At 43.0% G+C, this 20819-nt stretch overlaps 1 protein-coding gene and 1 long non-coding RNA gene across 3 annotated transcripts in view; one reads left to right on the top strand and one right to left on the bottom strand.

The window, feature by feature from the left end:
* Nucleotides 1–20819, top strand: part of LOC132955552 (uncharacterized) — a 735720-nt gene that overhangs the window by 171933 nt on the left and 542968 nt on the right. The gene's annotated exons all lie outside the window — the stretch shown is intronic.
* thrab (thyroid hormone receptor alpha b) overlaps nt 1–20819 on the bottom strand; it is a 167625-nt gene that overhangs the window by 13841 nt on the left and 132965 nt on the right. For both annotated transcript variants that reach the window (XM_061028425.1, XM_061028426.1), the window contains 5 exons: nt 19348–19409; nt 12670–12770; nt 10373–10520; nt 9911–10116; nt 653–799 (listed from right to left, as the gene is read on the bottom strand). In XM_061028425.1, the coding sequence (XP_060884408.1) occupies nt 653–799; nt 9911–10116; nt 10373–10520; nt 12670–12770; nt 19348–19409 (664 nt within the window). The remainder of the gene's footprint in view (nt 1–652; nt 800–9910; nt 10117–10372; nt 10521–12669; nt 12771–19347; nt 19410–20819) is intronic.

Below are 20819 nucleotides of genomic sequence, written 5' to 3'. Positions count from 1 at the left end.
GACTTTGGTAACAAGCTGCTGTTTCCGTCAAAGTATTTACAGGATTGACATGATGAAAAGGTGTTTTCTCTTTTTTTAAATGAATGAGGAGTGTGTCGAATATGTTCTGTTAATAAAAATAGAACAGGAGGGAGGCGCTTATCTAGCCACAATCATATCCTCACTATTTTTATAGTTATGGAAGTATATATACCTCAACAGTTGACCTTGGCGGAGGACGACGCTCTGAGTGGAAACCTTGTTTCCTAATGAACGGCAAAGATTTAAAGAACCTTTCATGTCTTAAATCTTTTTGACACTTTTTCCACAATAGATTTATCTTCCTCCACTGAGCACCGTTCAGTTGTTAAATATCACTCGTAACTTTTAAACCACATGTCCTTTTGGTCCTCCTCCAATCGAGGAAATGCTAATTCAGCTGGACACATTCAACCTCTTTAAATCACTCACTTCTTTAACTGACACACACACACACACACACACACACACACACACACACACACACACACACACACACACACACACACACACACACACACACACACACACACACACACACACGAGACGCCTGGCTGTGTGCGTTACACTTCTTTGTGTGCGTCAGACTCCCACACTTGCCCTCTGATCCACAGCACCATTAACCACCGCTCACCTCAGAGAACATGGGCAGTTTTTTGGCAAAGTCAACCACGCGGGTGATGGCAGGAGTGATGATCTTGGTGAACTCGCTGAAGGCCTCTAGGTCCACCTTGTCTCCGTCTGACGAGGGCTCAACCGGGGACTGGCCGATTTTGTCTGGCTGCATGGGAAGAGAGAAGAATGTGGCTGATTAGAAACCGGTCAGAACTGACATCACACCAGTTAAAAGTTATAAAAGAGGGAAAGCTTAAGTGATAAAGATGACCCAAAGATGGACCAATACCAACAACAACTGATCTAGGAATCTAGGATGATATTAATATCATCTGTGGTGAGAGCGTCTTAACTCTTATTCATCTGTGTTATAAGAACTAATGTTGTCCAGGAACGATTAAAAACACATCAGTGAAACACGCTGTGAAGCTGCTCTCCATCTTTCTTCATTAACTTGAACACAAAGAGATGTTTATCTCAACTCAGTCCAACATACACAGTGTCCTGCTGCCATAAAAAAAATCAAGTGTGTATTCATCCGCAGCTGAAAATAGTCCCCTACAAGTGCAACATTTAGCTTTACCTGTTTGTGAAAAACTACAATGCCCAGATATTTGGATGTTTAATCAGACTTAAAGGTCACATATCATGAAAATACACTTTCATTCATTTACATATTTAAAGGTACAGACACAGAAACAGCCTGTTCTGAGCAGGGCTGAAATAGAGGGGTTTATAGACATGATCAAAAACAGGATCAGAGTGGATTTAGAACAAGAAACTTCACACACATGTTGAAGAGGAGCTCTGAGACTTATTTAAACTGAAGAAGAGGAGGAGAATATCTGACCTTTAATTTAAAATAAAACTCAATATGTGAGAGCTGCCTTTAAAGACTATTGATTTAAGGCGTAATGTTGCAAACAGGGTGAGAAAGTATCAGATTAAAAAAATCATGTGGCTGTTGATCTTTTTATATTAAAGTACATAAAGAGTTATGCCAGATTTACAGTTTGAAGGGAACATGAAAGTGGGTGTACCATGATTGAGTAGGAGAGTGTATTTGAGCCGGGTAGATTAAAGAACAAAGAAGAAGAAGAAGAAGAAGAAGTGAGATCTAGTGAAGAGTTCGGGGGTGTTCTCTGAATTGAACAGCACAAATGAATAGAATAAGATAATAGAAGAATCAATACAAGCGGCGTGGGGGCTTCAAATAAAGTAAAGCTGGGGAAACCACAGGCTAGAAAACGCTTTTATACCATTATTTGCTCGTTTTCTACAAAGTGCTTTCTTTCCTTGGGAGACAAATTAAAAACCAATAAATCAGATAAGGAGGGCAGGCTGTGCTCTGTGAGAGGAATGGGACGTGTCAGCAGACAGATTAGCTTTACTTCCAGGAGGACTGCAGTGAGGAACTGCAGAGAGCAGGAATACATGTGTTTATGTGTGGCTTGTGTGAGTCGAGGATGTAACTACGAAAATAAATAAAGCTAGTGTCAAGGCCAAAGTTATTCATTCAGTCTGCGCTTTGACGACAAATGGGACGAGATAGAAATGTAGGAATAATCACCTCACACCAGGAAGAATCAATCATTACCCAAGAGGGAGAGGAATTACGTAAATCAGTGTGAACTTAGCCAACGCTGCTGAGGAGTTATGGAAAATTCAAAATGATCATAATAATAACTTTGATGGACTGCAACTACGAGAGCCAAAACAAAGCTGGAGTTTCTCTAAGAGTGCTCTCCGGAGAGAGACGGAGGGAGCAGCTGAGGTTCAGAGCTGCTGAGTGAACGCCACAGTATCGAGTGGAGGAGCGTGGAATCAAACCGCGAGACTAAAGCCGCCTCGGGTTCAGCTGCAGGTCAGGAGTCACAAACTGAGACACAGAAGACAGCCATGGATACCGAGTCGTTAACCCATTTCTGTCTACAGCGCGGCTTAGAGAAACACACTTTCACGCCTCGTCTACCTCCAGAAGCATCGAGCCAGAAAGATAACTTTGGTTTTTATTCGTCCAGGTTTTTAAATATCTGACATTTCTGCACCGACCCCAATGTGACAAAGGAGCTCAAAGAAGTGATAAATGTTGTTTAAAAAAAAAAGGGTGATGTGTCTCTAAAACATGTTGAGCATACACTTCATGTTTTCGGAGGGACTATTTCTTTTAGAAGAAAAACTCCACAGTGAAGTCTGTGATTTACCCAGACTGACGACAGATGAAAAAAATAGATGATGAAGCTTTTGAAAGACAAATTAAATGGGGAAGCGCTGGTGTGTTAGTGCACGTGACCCATGTACGGAGGCTATAGTCCTCTTAGCGGGCAGCCCAGGTTCAAATCATAGACTGTAAATATTAATGGGCGGAGCCTGAGTGATGTCAGCCATCTGTTCCTGCAGGGGGCTCTGGAGGCTCATCGGCAGCAGCCGCCATGTTGGAAATCCTGTCTCAGCCTAACTTTCAGTCAACCTAACGACAGGCTGAGAGCTGGAGCTGAGGCGGGTTTGACCTGTCAATCATGTCAGCTATGCGCCTGACTATGGATAACATGTATCGTTCAGAAAATCAGGATTAATCAAAATACATTTTTGGGCTTTTTATGTCTTTATTAGAGCGACAGGACAGTGGATAGAGTCAGATATCAGGGAGAGAGAGAGAGGGGGGAATGACATGTGGGAAAGGAGCAACAGTTTGGTTTCGAACCCGGGCTGCCCACTTGGAGGACTCCAGCGTCCGAACATGGGGCGTGCACTAACCATTACATTTTCTGCGCCCCCAAGACTTTGTATACTTTTGTCAGAAGGGCTGAATTCTGCCCAAACTCTGCTTGATTAAGTTGAAGTGTGTACTCCACTTTAAGAGAGACAATCGATGAAATGTTTACCCTCAAGTTAAAACACAACATGCTTCAAAGTGTTGCAAGCTGATCTTTATGCTACAGCTGCACCTAAATGTACTTATTCTAATGAAAAGAGTTCTCCCCCCTCCATCTTATATGTAAGCAGTTTTCATCTCAATACGTCAAGTGTTCCCGGAGCTCTGAACGCTCCTCCTCCTCCTCGTCCGACACTGACTAATGTGCACCATTATGCTAAGCACAAGTTGATATTTGCGTTTTTGAACATTCTCTGGGGCGTGTTGGGGCTTGTTATGGACTCATGTAATTTCCCCTGTAATTGCTACTGTTTGTTTATGAACTACAGTAGATGGCCATGAGGGTGGCATACGAGGGAAAACACTTAGCTACAGAGCACCCGCAGTGCTGCAGATGAGTTATAGCTCTGCTGCTGCTGCTGCTGCACAGGCTGGGCGGTCAGGAGGCGTAAACATTCAGGGGGATGTATGTAAAGCCCAAAACACTCTTTTCTGTCTTGTGGAGCAAAAATAGGAAAGTTAGGATCTGTTCCAAAAGAAGCAGCAGACATTTGGACTTTGCCATAAAGACTCTGGGACTTGGCACCAGCTCGGTCTGAAGGAGTAGAAAAAGGAAGAAAAACGTCTCTTCTACCGCAGTCCCATCAGTTATGTGGCGAGCTTCAACTCTTGACCTTTTATCAGATGGATTAGAGCTGGAAAGTTTGTTCCAGTGGAGCGGGAGAAAAGAGAAATGAGGTCCTAAAGTTGCTGACCCAAATGGATGCTTTCAGTCAAGAGCTATGAACTCTACACTTAGTTCATGCTTTGTTGGATTAAGAGACAGATTAAACTCATTGTATTATTAGTTGGTTTTTTTTGTCAGTCATAATGAAACTGCCTCTTGCTCCTGGGTGAGTTTATAAAGAAGTGATGTCCTCTAAAGCCTGGCTCAGACTGCAGGATAATCGAGACGATTTGAGGTCCGATTCTTTCTTCCCGACAAACCGACTCAAGGCTGCTCGGACCGATTATCTGCCCAGATTATCTTGTAGTGTGAGTCGTACAAAGACCCGATCTTAACCTCTGCTGTGTTTGATATTTAGAATTTAAAATCTTGACAATTACGTCATGAAAGGGTCTGGAGGAAGTTAGGAGGACTAATAGGTGGACAGTAGAGGCGACTGGCGGCAGGATGCAACCCGCACAGGTGCGCCGGACAACTGTAATTAATGACAATCTGACCTCTCAATGAAGAATATACAACCCTTGTTGTTCACGTCTCCCCAGACATTTCTCCACCCAAAACCCCAAACTGTTCCCCTCTGCACAAATTTAGCTGCTAGCTCCGTTGTTTAAGTGAGGTCACACGAGGTGGTGCGGCATGATAATCTTAATGAAATCATGTAGTCTGTGATGTACCAAGATTTTCACATCTTGTAGTGTGAGCATGTTTATGGGAGGAGAATATCTGTTAGGATTCTCCTGATGTGTGTGATGCTAACTGAATTCAGAATCAGGAAGGATTTTAAAAACTCCTGCAGCGAGCAGGACTTCACACAAAGCAGTACAGACTGCAAAGTGATTTATCAGGAGATGCTGATCCATACTCAGAGCTCAAAGGTGCTGAAATATCTGGATGTAAAACGTTCCTTGAGTGCAAACATTCAGGACACTTCATTACCGGTGAAATAAAGAAATCTGATCCTCAGTTGTTTTTCTTTGAAGCTTTGATATGAATCATCTGGTAACGATATACTTAAATACATTTCACAGTACAGTTCATGACAAGGTGATAAGATCACTTCTTGACCGCGGCTCGACGAGTTTGTAATTCAAAGATGTTTTTCAACGTCTCTGACTCTGAATGTCTGCATGCAACCCAAACCGCACCGAAGGACTGTGGGAGATTCTGTTATCAGTAAAACTGTATCCATCAACGTTTAGAATCTGAATACCTGAGAAGAGCAGCTCAGGCCGGCCGGCAGAAATGTTTGTCTGAGACTAACAGCGAGTGAGTCGCAGACAAAGTGAATGAGTTCACAGCCTATTGAGAGGAGTAGAGCGATGTGAGCTGAAAGGCGGGCAGCGGGGTTTGTGCTTCACTCGGCCTGGAGACAAAATAAAAAGGCCCGCAGCGGAAAATGTAGACTGACCTTTATAGGACGGATGGATAGTGAGAACTAATGGACACTCACATATCATCCTTTACATATCAGAGAATTAACAACGTCACATTTTGTACTTTACGTCTGACAGAAAGAGGCTCATACTGATGAGAGTTATAGAAAGGAATATTCACACAGAAGATTCAGGCAGAAGATTCAAATTTCAGATTTTAATCGGTCAGATTTGCTCTGATTTAGCAACTTTAGATACCCACAATGCTTTTCTGCTGAGCAAAAAGATGATGCCTGACCACAGACAGTGAGAGAGAGAGAGAGAGACAGAGATAGAAAGAGAGAGAGAGAGAGAGAGAGAGAAAGAGAGAGGAGAGAGAGAGAGAGAGTGATAGAGAGAGACAGAAAGAGAGAGAAAGAGAGAGACAGGGAGAGAGAGAGAGAGAGAGATAGAAAGAGACAGAGAGAGAGAGAAAGAGACAGAGAGAGAAAGAGACAGAGAGAGAGAAAGAAAGAGACAGAGTGATAGAGAGAGAGAGAAAGAGAGAGGGAGACAGGGAGAGAGAGAGAGAGATAGAAAGAGACAGAGAGAGAGAGAGAGAGAAAGAGACAGAGAGAGACAGAGAGAGAGAAAGAGACAGAGAGAGAGAGAGAGAGAGAGAGAAAGAGAGAAAGAGACAAAGAGAGACAGAGAGAGAGAGAGAGAGAGAGAGAGAGAGAGAGTGTAACTGTATCTCAGACCCGTGTGTGAGCCTGCAGATCTCGAGACTCGAGTCGCGTTCAGCCAAGTAATAATTTGGGCAGGACACGTGAGGTTCAAATGTTGTGTTGTGTTCAGTTCAAGAAGCTGTGAAACTGAAAATAAACCTCTAGGTGCACTAGGTCATGGTCAGCTCGCAGCTTAAATCTGATACTGACTGAATCTGTATCAAGTCATAACACCAAAAATAAACCCCAAAGAGTTTCCAGGAACTTGACCGCGACCTGACTCGGCTGTCCTGCCAACATCTCAACAAGTCCTCCAGAGGGTATCAGGTGTTATCACAGCAGATATCTGATTGAATTAGGAGCATTAATAGAATATTGTAGATGTCAACATATTCATTATGTCATTTTTTAAATGAAGAAATTCAAGACGTCGTCGATTTCCTTTCTACTCAAAATGTAAATAATCGATATCAGCTGTGAATTTCTTCCAAGTGGATGATACAATATGACACGATACAGTTTGTTTTCTGTCCCAGAATCCTTCACTCATCAATGCACAGTTTGCTTCTGGTTTTTATTTTACCATGTTTTCAAGCCAGCTGCTCATTGGCTGCTCAACAGATTGAATTGAACACATTCAGGGCCGTCTGCCTCGAACCAAACAGGAGTGCCAGTCTTTCCACAGCTTACTGTAATCAGTGCATCATTCAACAAAGTCACCCTCCAGTGGGAAGTCATTTGTGAGCTCGGGGGGGGGGGGAGGCAGCGTGAGGAGCCATGTCACCGCTGCCGTCCCCACAGGACTGAAAGGGCTCATCCCGGTCGGCTTAGCATGGAAATTTAGATATTCAGGGTTCAGCAGCTTCAGCCTCCAGAGCCCCGTTAGTGTGGTGAAGCCTGTGTGAAACAGAACTGTTTATCCTTTTAGATGAAGCCAGCTCAGGGCTGAGATACGCTGTTATTTCACTGCAACACGGTAACTATGCTAATGGATCTCTGGATCCTGGTTTTATAGACACTTCTTTAGGTAACTAAAAATACAATTCTCTACCATTTCTTTCCTTAAACTGACCTCCTAAATGTAAGACTTGATTTACCTGCACATTAAAGAACATGACAAAAATTGAGCGCCTCATGTGTGTTATTTTTTTTTTTGACAGAGGACATTTTGAAACTTCCTCTTCTCTTTTTTGAAGCTCCACACCTCCTCATCCTCCTCATGCACCTCATCCTCACATGTCTTGCTTCCAATCACAACCGGCCACATCCTTTCTGTTGCCTGGCAACTGGCCACCACAATACTTGCCACTCTACACCACAAGTGCTTTCAAGCCCCTTTCCAGATGAACCCCCCCCCCACCCCCCTGTGTTTCTCACATCTAACGCCCACCTAAACCTGGCAGATCCCCCGCATTCATCCTTTTTTTTCTTTTGGCCATTAGCTCTGGTTCAGTGTGTTGCAGGGAAAACTGTTAACGAGTGCTCAAAACTTGGAGAGCATCGTACATAATCTTGTGGCAGAGCACGAGGTCAGTGTGTCTGTCGGGGGGGGGGGGGGGGGGGGGGGGGGGGGGGGGGGGGGGATGGGGGGTGTGGGTGAGAGAGAGGATGATACCAGGCAGGGACACCCTGACAGGCCCGTCCAGGGTGAATCTGAGAACGAGCTCAGCAGGAAGACAGTTTGAGCGAGACAAACTGAGTGCCAGCTTCCCTGCCAACTTTCAGATGAGCGTGCACATGACGGAGGATTTGCGCTGGCTGAGATAAGGGGGGTGGGAGGGGGGGTGGGGGCTCACTGAAAACAGACAGGGGAGAGCAGAGAGGAAAAGTAAAGGGAGGCACGAGGGACAGTGAGAGAGGAAACAGAGAAATGAAGACAGGAAAGAGATTAAAGCGAAAAGAGAGAGAAAGGAGGTGTGAATGAAAACTACGACGGGAATTAGGTCTGGTTAAGAGCCCAGAAGGATTAGGATGAATTACCCCCCCCCCCCTGCTAAAGAGAACTGAGGAATAAAGACACAGGAAGAGGGAGACGCGGCAACAGAAACAGACAGCGGGGGAGCGCGGAGCGATAAAGTCATACAGAGCGTCTTTGACAGGAAAAAAGCCTCAGCTCCACCAGATAAAATGAACCCCTATCATTTATGACATTTCAGTGTGAATATCAGTGTGAGAACATAATCCGAGACGTCCCGCTGTGAGGTTGTGACGGGGTTAAAAGAAGGGAAATGGAAGCACAAACACTACAGTAATTACCCCCGTGGCTGTTTGTTTGTTTGTGGAGTGTTTTTTTTAAGACTTTAAAAGGCTTCATGATACTCTGATGTTCTCAAAGTCAAGACGTCCTCGCTGCTTTATTATAGATCACTTCAAGCTCTGTGCATTTATGTCCTCCTCTGATCTCTCTTTTGTTGTTTTACCGCTTCTTTGTTGTACGTCAAAGAAAACCAAAAAGGATCTTCTTATTTTCATGTTGTTGGACAATGTTCCCGTCACACATCATCACTTTGTTCTCAGCGTGTAATAAGTGAGATCTTATCTCTGAAACACTTCAGACACAGGAGGAAACTTGGGAGATGTGAAAAATCAGACCCAAGGTAAACAAACGTTATCAAGGCAGACAAAACCCGCCAAACACCACATCACATGATGACATTTATCACTCTGTCTACTCTCTGATTTCTGCATCTAACCTTCTTTAAAGGCTTCATGTGATTTTTCACACTTAAATGTAATAGAAATCAAGTATATCCTCTGAAAATAACTCTGTGAGTCATGACTGTCTACAATGGGTGTAACACCCGAGTCCCACTGTCTGTGATGTTTTCAGAGTTTTCAGAGTCCTATCTTCACTTTGTTTACATCGTCAGGACGGCCGGCTCATCCCTTCGCGTATAAAAGCTTAACTGTGTTTCTAGATCACGCTCATTTCAGGTAAATTTACATGCAGTGTGAAGATACGAGCATAAGAAAGAATGCTAGCATTAGCATGCTAACACAACAATGCAGCGCGAGTTGTTTTGGTTTCATGCTGGTGCTCAAGGGCGACATCTGCTGGATCAAGAAAATCACATATAAAGCCTTTAACTTGACCTTTCAGTATTAACTTTACATATAAACCAAATGTGAACTGTCATTTTGGAACAATCTGCCACTTGAATTTCCTCCAGGATTATTAAAGGAGATCTATGAAACTCACATTCACCATTATTGATGTCAGTCTGGGACACCTATTGAGTAGCGCTGCGAGATGAGCGGCTCAAAAACCTCTTTAATTATCTCATACTGGCTTTAGTAAAATCCCTCATTTCATCCTCTGCCTGAAACGGTTCATTTCAGCTGCTGACTCTTTAAGGCCCACCCTTCCTACATGTCCACTTTCCTCCAGCTCTGATTGCAGTCGCAGGTAAATTTGAGCGAGTTACCGGGGTGGGCATGTCCTACAGCTTTGCTCCATGCTTTGCTCTGGTAAGTCAGACGTATAACAGGCATCATCATTTTGTTACTAAAAACATAGTTTGTAGTGTATACAGTCATACAATGTTAACGCTTATATCCTTCTGAGGATCTAGAAGGTTTCCCCGGGTGTTCTTACCAGGAATTTGCGTTTCTGTTTCCACTGGGAGCCCTGAGCGTTAGTGTGTCGGTGGGCCTCTGTCACATGGCGGATCACCTCCCACTCCGACGTGGTGGGCTCTGGACGGTTCTGGAGAGTTTTCACTATTTCCTCCTTCTTGCGTCGCTCTCTGTTCTCCTCAATGAGCCGCCGTTTAGCAACCCGCTTTGAGTCGTCCAGGACCACTGAGAGGAGAAGGGGGAGGAGGAGGAGGAGGAGGAAGAAGAAGAGGAGGAGAAGGAGGAAGATGAGAAGGAGGAGCAGGAAGAGGAGGAGGAAGAAAGAGGAGAGGGAGAAGGAGAAGGAGGAGGAGGAGGAGGAGGACGAAGAGAATAATGAGCCAGAGCACACTACGTCATAAGCTGCATTGATGTCATTTGTCTTTTGTGTTTGTGTTGGCTTCTTTTCCTGTGTGTGTAAATGTGTGGCTGCAGCACTCACAGTCCATGGCCATGCCCACTGCGATGCACTTCTTGAAGCGGCAGAGCTGACACTGGTTGCGGGTGATCTTGTCGATGATGCAGCAGCCATCGTACTTACAGGAGTAGGCCGGGTGGAGGTTCTTTTGGATGGTCCTACGGAAGAAACCCTGCAGAAAGATGAGACGGAGAAGATGGAGAGAGACTCATGAGTACATGAAGTGAAAGCAGACTGAAGATAAGCTTCAGGCTAACTCGTTCTTTTTGCCGTTTCTTACAAGGAGACATATCTTCGACCACTGCTGCTTCTTTAGAAGGAAACTAATGCAGAGATAAAATCCTTCATTTAAAATGTGATCTACTTTTCTCTGTACCTGACTTTTTATTCTTTAATTTCACCAAGTCCGGGGCAGTCTGTGTAAATATCAACACCAAGGAATAAGTAATAAAGATAAAGAGATAAAGATAAACTTTATTGATCCCCCGTGGGGGAAATTTGTGCATTACAGCAGCTCCAGAAAACTGGGGACGGGAATACAATTATTAAATTGTATTCCCGTCCCCTGTTTAAGTCATTGCTGGAAGGCAGCGGTGTAGGAGTGAGTAAAACAAACCCCGGATATGAATCTATATGCATACATGAATCCTTAAAATTCAGAGCTGTATTATGAGACTCTGGAAACAGTAAAAAAAATCTTTATATGCTATCAAAGTGGAACAGTCTAGTAAATCAGCTGAGTGAAAATAAACAACAAACAGATTTTCCTTCTGTTTAAATCTTCTCTTAGAGTTTCTGAGCAGCACACAGGTTTTTATTTATTGTTCAAGCACAGTTATGAAACAGTTGCTGGTTTCAGCTTCTTAAATTTGAGAATGTGCCGCTTGCCTTTAGAGAAATGTCTAAGTCAGTTTGATTAAAGAAGCATATTTAAGAAGTCACTTTGGGCTTTCGGACATCATAATAATCATTTTTCAGATGTTTGAATGATTAAAGTCAGGCCACCTAGGGTTTTTTCCGGGCAGAAAAGTGCTGGCTGTGCGCTCAGGACTGTCTGCATGAAGTGTTTGTGCTCTGAGAAGAAAAGCGCTGCAAGTCCGTCCTGTCTCTATGACAACAGTCTGTTGACATTGGCCGCTGTATGACCGACACTGCTCTGTTACATTTAACTGAATGTTTTATATTTGAGATTGTTTTTAACCTCAGCAGAGCAAAGAGGATGTGGGTAGAAGATACAATCTGTAGGAGGCTATAATAAGGGGAATATCATACAATTTGAAAAGAGCGCCGGTGACGTCAACAGCGCCTTTCTGAAAAGTTGAACGTTTTTCAACTTGAGCATCTGGAGCGGCCGCACAAAAACAGAAAACAGAGAGCTTTAAAAAACCAAGCCGGGTGCTGTGTTTTTTTCTCCAGACGGCTGCTTTCTGTTGCAAACGCTCTCTACTCCTTGAACTTTGACCCCATCTGTCACATAACTGTATTTATTTGTTTTATTTTATTTTTTTATTATCATGTTTCTTCAGCATCTTTTGCACTATTCACCACTGCACTGTTTCTTATTTAGTCTTGTAATATTAGTCTTTGCTTATTATGTTTATTGTTGATATTTCATGTTGTACCTGTACATAAGAGAGCACAGTTCACCAAAGTTAAAATCCTTGTGTTTGTGTAAGCATACCTGGCCAATAAATCTGATTCTGATTCTGAAAGAAGACGCCGGTGCTCAGAAAAAAACGCTATGTGGACACGGGGCTCTATTGTTACTTGCAGCCCTAGAGTAAATATATTTCTGCATTTCTAGCCACTGCTCTGTGGAAACATTGTGTTATTTGAATGACACTTAGGTATTTCATTTTCGAGCCAATCAATCATAAAATAAATGCATCAACGTAAACCAGTCTGTGTGACAGTCCTGTCACTGGTGCCTCAGATATCACACGTTATTGATGAGCAAACACGAGCAGAAGAAACAAAAGCTCACCGATCATAAAAGTGTCTCACAGCGAGGGGGATAATGGATATGAGACAAGAGAGCTGACGTGTTGGACTGACAGGTTTTTACACAAACATGTCATCCATCTTTATCTGGCTGTTCACCGTGTGTGTGTGTGTGTGTGTGTGTGTGTGTGTGTGTGTGTGTATGTGATCGTGTGTGTTTGAAGTAAGCGTCTGTTTCACAGCGGGTGTGAACGTGTGTCAGAAATGTAGCTGTATGTGCAGAAGCGGCTGATCTCAGAGGCCTCCCATCAGCTTTTCCTGACAGATATTATGTGTGTTATGGGGCCTGTGTGTGTGTGTGTGTGTGTGTGTGTGTGTACCTTGCAGCCCTCGCAGGTAATGCAGCGGTAGTGGTAACCTGTGGCCTTGTCGCCACACACCACACATGGCTCATCCTTTTCGAGGTAGCTGGGGATGTACCCTGCAGAGAGGAGGAGAAATAAGAGACAAGGTTAGACAGAATTATGTGATTTTGGTTTCACACAGGCGTCCGGGGGGGCCAACACTGGTATCCCATTACTCTCACAAAGAAACAAGCTTTAGAGCGTCCTCCTCTCCTTTGAGTCACATTACCGCTCAGATCCACTCTCCCTGCATCCCTACACATTATTTGTTCTCATCACCTCTGCAGCACGCTCTGAGACTGCACCATTTCTGCTGAACAGAGGAAACATTTTAAAAAGCAGTTTAAAGCTTTATCCCTTCAAAAAGTTTCTGAAGTTAAGACTTTATATACTTATTTACTTTTCACATGATACTACTATTTTATTACAAAAAGCAAATCATTATTCAAAGTCTTTCTAGTCCATAATTATCTGAATAACATACTAAAACTAGTTAAAAAGAGTGTACTGCTGGTTCTGGGCAGCTTTATGCTTGCAACTAGACTCACCAGAAATATATATTTGTTCACTCAAAAGTAGAGCCCGACCGATTAATCAGCCTGCCGATAATAACGGCCGATATTAGCATATTCAGTGACCATCAGTATCAGCTACTTTATCACTGATATACGCCGATATTACTAGATTTATTTAACAGTCAAATAGCATTTAATTTGAGTTTCATTGTATTATACTAGCAGTTCTCTTTCACCAGCAGAGGGCGCTCCAGAGTGTCGAGCGGTGATGCATGTACATGTGCGGTTATTTTCTAGTTGAGTGACCATCTTGTCTTCATTAAATATCTTTTCCACAAGTATTTGATAACTGCATTAGAGGGATCAACACAATAAATGTGTATATCTAGATCTACAGGTAGAACATACATCTAAGAAAAATATCGGCCGATATATCGGTATCAGATTTCCCCCCCCCCCAATATCGGCATCGGCCCGAAAAAATCCCATATCAGTCGGGCCCTTCTCAAAAGAACAAAAGTGCTTTTAAACAGACATTACTTATTTTAAATAGTTAATCCTTTTAATCTCTTCAGATATTTATAAAAGAGAAAGACCAAATGGAATTCACTGTCGTAGTCAGTCATCGATCACAGCACAGAGCTGATGTATTTCTACAGATGCACAGAACACAAACAGAACATACATCCTTCATAAATGGGAAACATTTTAAGCCTTTTTTAAAGTTCTGTTACAGCCCGAACGATGATTATACATTTTTTTTTTTTAAGCCTGTCACTTCTGTCTTTTAGTCTCATTTTTAGTTTTACAAGAAAAATACGATAAGATACATTTTTATTGATCCCCCATTGGTGGAAATGTATTTGTTGTTACCACAGCTTAAAAAATAGTAACAGAATCAGCTATAAAAAGCAAAAAGTAACCAAAAATAAAGGAAAAACTAAGAAAAGGGGGTTGGAGCTGCCACCCACACGGTGCCAGATGTTACGATGGGTAACCATCAAACACTCTAATACTGTAAGCTTCCAAACGGATAAATCAGAACACCCTCTGGTCTTCTTCAGATGTCCTCACTGATTGTATTTACTATCTTTGCCAAGGAGAGCCTTCCACATAACACATAATATCTGACTCTTCTGAAGTAAGACACCATATGCATGTTTATTAGGCTTGATAGGAACAATGTCTGGGGCAGTGCTCTTCACGTCTGCTTATGGTTAAGACGACGCCTGAACACGATCTTGACATTTACATACATAAGTCGGAGTCAGTTCTCTCGGTGCAACAGCGCCTGACCCGCAGGACTACACAATCAGTACATATCTGAAAAGGTTAAACAAGTCCCAGGGAGTCTTTGACCCAAACGAGCTCTGTGGAAAAATATGTTTTTACAAAGGGGGTGCTGTTATAAGGAATTGAATGACGTGATACACATGCCTCATACACGTCAAAACGTTCACCTGATTGACAGTTGGGTGTGTCGCGAATTGAAGCAATACACCAGCAAAGGCAGGAAAGAAAAATACTATTACTGTTTATATTATCAGAAAACCTTTATGTGAACAACATGCCCCCCCCACCCAAAAAAAAGAGAGTTGGCATCATGAGTGTTTTCCGAGGAGGAAAATGTAAAACATGTTTTTCTCCGTTCTCAAGGACACACAACAAATGAGCTCTGAATGTATACATGTCTTTTTTTTCCTAATAGGAAAACTCTACGGGGCATTTTGAGGGTCTATAGTGCTTTCATCTTGGACAACAACAGACCAGGAAAATACCAGACGCATTAAGTAAACTCTTCCGCACCCACACTATGGGCGCTGGTCCATACCATCATTACCAATACAACTACCTCACTCCTTTCATGAGTTTTTAAAAGCAGAATCAAAACGGCAAATTTATGCATATTATTTTGTTGTGTTCACATACAACAGAAATAACTGTTGTACTGTGTGTTTGGCCTCCAAGTCAGATTATTCCTTGTGACCAGCAGGGGGTGACTGGCTGTATAAAGAAGTGTCTTTTAAGTTGTCCTCAAATTAGCATGAATGCTAATGACCACATGCCAACAGGTGACATCATGGTGACTGTATTAGGGTTGTCACGATTGTCCCCATTTCAATGCATTATTAGTAAACGTCAGATAATATTGATACATTGCATAAATACATCAGCAAAGTGATTGTGAGACGCCAAATGTTCCTGGGAAACATCAGGACTGCTGCTCTTTGTCTCATTCTGGGCAGCTTTTAGTTCCAAAAATTATACTACCGGTTATTTATAAAACTAGATTTTACTGTTTTGAAACACGTAGTTTTGTTGGTTTCTTCGTCTATAACGTCCCTGACTCCAGCTTAAGTAAGGCTTTTAGATTTTGTAGGAAAAAGTATTTTTCTCAGTATAAACTCCTCAACCATAATCACGTATATATATATACATAACTTAATCAATGCAGCCGCAGCATCACTGTTTAAATGTGTAATGTGATTATAATTGGATTTTAACCACAGAGATTTGATTCAATCATCGTACGTTATTATATAGGTTACATAAACTTCCCATGATCTACATTTTCCCTATTTGGACTGTTCTCTCTCTGTAATCTTCTGTCTCTGCCTGCAGCCTTTTTGTTCTGCTTTAAACACAAGGACAGAACAGTTTGTTCTTTTCCATACTGCCTGCAAGACCGGCCAGGCTGAGGGAGGGAGCGAGGAGACACAGGAAATAGCAGATTTCCAGCCATTTCAGATGATCTATAGCTCCCAAACAGGGAGGGGGAGGAGATGGTAAAGCAAGTCACAAATAAATTCAGTGTTTAAGTTCCAACACACACACACACACACACACACACACACACACACACACACACACACACACACACACACACACACACACACACACACACACACACACACACACACACACACACACACACACACACACACACACACACACACACACACACACACACACACACACACACACACACACACACAGAGAGGAGAAGGAGACGGATGAGGAGGAGGAGGTGGAGGAGGAGGAGAAGGACGAGGAGGAGGACGAGGAGGAGGAGGAGAGGAAGGAGTAGAAGGAGGAGGTGGAAGAGGAGGAGAAGGAGACGGATGAGGAGGTGGAAGAGGAGGAGAAGGAGACGGATGAGGAGGAGGAGGAGAAGGAGACGGATGAGGAGGAGGAGGTGGAGGAGGAGGAGAGGAAGGAGTAGAAGGAGGAGGTGGAGGAGGAGGAGGAGACAGATGAGGAGGAGGAGGTGGAGGAGGAGGAGGAGGAGAAGGACGAGGAGGAGGGGGAAGAGGAGGAGGAGGTGAGGGGAGGAGAAGGACGAGGAGGAGGGGGAAGAGGAGGAGGAGGGGGAAGAGGAGGAGGTGAGGAGGAAGGGGAGGAGGAGGAGGAGGAGGGAGAGCAAAAAGAAGATGGTGGAAAAGAGAAGGAAAAAGAGGAGAAGAAGCGACAAGAGCACAAGTGCCAAGAGGGCACGAGTGACATTTTGACCCAATCGATTTTTTCCATGTACTTTTGAAAAGCTCTGGTGTTTCTCTATTAATGGAAAAAAAAAACTCCTTTGGGATGAAAACTGAATTGATATGAAGAGAAAACAGAGAACTTAAGGGGAAATCTGGAGGAGAAAGCTCACATGTGCATTTACTAATCAGAATCAGGGGAAAAAAAGAACGAAATGAATCCTGCAGAGAGGGGAAAAGGAAAACAAGGAAATAACACAGAACTAATTTGAGGTTGCAGGAGGAGAAGAAGAGGAAGAGGCCAAAGGGAAACATAATGAGTACATGAGAGAACGATCATATAGGACAAATGTCAGCTCCATGTGTTGGCAGTGCGAGCAAGCAGCAGGATCTCTGAGCCAGGCTTCTGTCGCTGTGTTTGGAAGCTGAGCCCAAAATCAATACTGCTGCAGCTCTCTGCCTCACCCTCCCAAGATGGGGCCTGCAATACTTCCACCAACGAAAAACCCCAGGAAAGGGAAGAGGTTTTTCTAGTGCGGCTGAGGCAAGATAAATATTTTGTCTTTGCAGGTTTTTTCCCGACATAACATCTGCCATTTTGGTTTCATCAAAATGTGTAAATCAGGACAGATTGAAAGGGGTCTCTGAACGGGCGTTTGGATTGTTTCTCTGTGGTCCCTACATGACAACAGCACAGCGAGGTGACATTTGACACTGAAAACATCGACAACATCGGGAGGCAAGAAACAACACACTGGTGTCGGAGATGAAACCACAGCTGAGCCCACAGCTCCTGTGTTTACTGTTCACATCCTGACCGAGACTCAAAAGAGTTCAAATATACTTAAATAAGAATACGGCTGAAAATGGACACTGCCTCATTATTATAGTTATTTATGATCAATTCATTATATTTGTTAATTATTGATTATTTAATGTCTCAGTGTCTGAGCAATGGAGCCACAGTTATTCACTTTATAATCATCAGACACTGTTTCAGAGTTTTGAAGCAGAAACAAACATGTAGTTGTCAATGCTAATTAACAAATTAACCAACCATTCTAAGAAATGTAATATCATATAAACCGATTGTTAAAGCAGCTTAAAACGATTATCAACCACTAGGTGGCAGCAGAGCAGGCTGAAAGTAGATCTTGCAATCAATTACAGAAATATCATCGGCTACCTGATGAATGTACGTCTACTATTTATTCTCTTTCAGCTCAGTTTTGGTCTCCTCCTACTCCTTTTTTAAAATATCTTTGAGGTTGCAGAGGTCCGTTTATTTGAGTAAAACCGGCTTCCTATTTGATTCAAACCTGATGAGAAAAGTGAGAATGAAAGACAAAAAAACAAAGTTGTGCACTCTTAAACCAAAACAATGAGCTTAAAGGTGCTAAAATGCTCACAGAGCTGTCAGGATACTCAGCGTCAGGTGACAGGTTTTTTTTATAAGTCAGCCTTTTCTCACTGGACATAAATCATTTGATCGATTTTTGATTCAAAGAAATATGGATAAGAGGTGCTTTAATATTATCTGATTCATAAATGCATTCATTATATCTATGCTTTTATATTAATTCATCAAATTGAATATGTAGCTGAAGTGTTTTATTTGGGTCTACTGAGCATTAAGTCATTCTTATAGGACTTGATTATTTAATATGTTTCATCTTTTACATTTATTCTTAAGTGTTTGTCTAAATCAGGCGTATGGCCGGTAAATAACCTGCTTTAACGACGCAGTCTCCACATCTGGCTGTGTGTGTTCTTCCCACCAGGTTGAGACTCTGGATGATTTCACTACAGATGTTGAAACAGGACTCTTTGGTGTCCTGGCAATCCAAAGGCGGCTTAAGAGGTCCAGACTCCCAGAGGAAAAAAACACTGACATCATTAAAGTGTGTGTGATCCGATCTCAGACACCCGTGCCCTTCATTCAGACATACTGTCAGATTTTCCCAGTTGAAATGGACGCTGGCAGGTAGGATATGCTACAAGCTCCACGCCGGCTGGGAGGGGGGAAACATGTGAAGAGGACTCGCCTTGAGAGCCATGTTTTATAAATACCATTCACCGTTCTGTAGACTCCAGATTTGTATGTTGCCGTTACTCCCACCCAATCTTTTTCAATATATCTCTCTCTCTCCTCTCCGTTTGTTTTTCTTGTTTCTTTCAGCTCGGGGGATTTGGAGCTGCCACTCAGACGAGGCGCGGCGTCCGACAAGAAAGCAGACGGCGCAGAAGGCTTTTTGTTTATTGATGACAGACGCCGAGATGTTTTATTTTTTTTTCTCTCTTTGGAGGTGACAAATAGAAAGAGCAATGTACACAAGGCGGCGATGAATCATGTAGCATCAGCTTCTGTGCAGTCACTCAGCCGCCTGTACTCACCGCCGAGTGACTGACAGCTACCATCTTCCTTTTCTTTAAAACACATACAGAAATGTATCAAACACAGCGCAGCAGGACGCCGGGAGAAGCCACTTTCAAAATGACTCGTTGGCTTTTCTTTTTTTGTTGCTGCTTCTTGTGAAGAGACTTTAAAATTCAGAGTTCATTCACACTTGAGGTGTAAGAGGTGGAGGTTTTGTTTCAAAGCTGCCACTTTAGAGCTGCTTCCTCTCTCTGCATCTCAACACCACCAATCAGGTACTCACCAGTCATACTCTTCACCGAACATTGGCTGTTCTTCCTCTTCCTTTTCGGGCCATTGAGCCACCTGAGAGAGAGAGAGAGAGAGAGAGAGAGAGAGAGAGAGAGAGAGAGAGAGAGAGAGAGAGAGAGAAACAGAAGGAGAGGAGACAAATCAGTAAAGGAACAGTGGAATATTCAACACGTCTGTATATACAGTAGAGCTTAACACAGATATATAAAAAAAGCAAAAATGAAAGGCAGACAAAACACAGTGTAATCACAACTGGATCCGCCACATCACATCTGGAATTTGTCCTGCAGTATCATCAAACCTCAGCCAGGTGTAAAAGACAAAGAGAAGAATTTACTCAGGGTGTTTAGAGGTATAATTCCAGCAAAGCTTCCCTTGGAGGAGACACGTCATGTTTGGCAAAAGTCATCAGACGTCAGTCATTCAAACAAACACCAGGTCCTGCATCTTCCTCTATCCCAGTTTTTGAAGCCCAGAACTGTTTTTGACAGATGGTTGTTCATTTGTCCAAGATTTCTGCCTCTGTAACTTTGCTAAATGTTGCTTTTTTCAGCAAAAAATATTGTGTATCACTGTTCAGCTGAAAAATATTATGATAAATCGCCCAGCCCTACAACTGACTCATCAAATGAGCGTCAAAGCGGCATGCATTGATAGATTTCCTTTCCACAGGATAGTACTAATTATAGGTGAAAATGAGCATATCACAGAGCAACATTGGCGTTCATTTTGTTGCATGTTTTCAGCACCACATGACATCTTGACATGTTTGCTCTCCTTTTAGCTCTGACTTTGGTCTCCACCGGCCCTCCAAGAAAAAATCTGCAAATTTGAGCCGCTAAATGCTCCTCCGTTTATTCACTTTGTTTGTTAGCAGATGAATATGTCTGTCTGCCAGTTGGCTACACAGTTGTTTTAATCAGAGCCCGCTGGAAACAACTACTGATGACAGCAGCGAGGCTTAATCAAAGCAGCTCAGTAACGGGCTGTGAAACCACAACAAGATGCAGGGAACATTTGCGACAAATGGTCGTATTTGTCAGAAAAACAGCTCTGGTCTTGAGTGTGCTCCCAAACTTAATCCAAACTGCAAGGAGGGGGGAAGAAAAACAACGTTTGTGGTGAGCACAATTAATCCCCCATAATGAGTCCAATTATCATGGTTTACATCGGAAAGACTAACAATAACAGACGAGTCCAGAAAAAAAAAGCAGCAAGTGGAACATTCATGGAGCTAACACAGAGCAACACACACTCTCCACTACAGCACTTAAAAACACACCTGCAAGCGCAGCGACACATGTGAACGGCATGTGAAGGGAGAAGGGGAGAGAGAGAGAGAGAGCGTTAAGTAGAGGGAATAAAGGAGAAAACACATTTCTGAAAAGAGAGTAGTACATGAGCGAGTCAGTGAGTGCTCGCTGTCAGAGCTGATGTGTTAAGAATCCCCAGCGTCCCGACAGC

The sequence above is a fragment of the Labrus mixtus genome, chromosome 21, assembly GCF_963584025.1.
Source record: "Labrus mixtus chromosome 21, fLabMix1.1, whole genome shotgun sequence".
Taxonomy (NCBI): domain Eukaryota; kingdom Metazoa; phylum Chordata; class Actinopteri; order Labriformes; family Labridae; genus Labrus; species Labrus mixtus.
Note: the sequence above shows the minus strand (reverse complement) of the source record. Positions and strands in the feature narration are given on the sequence as shown.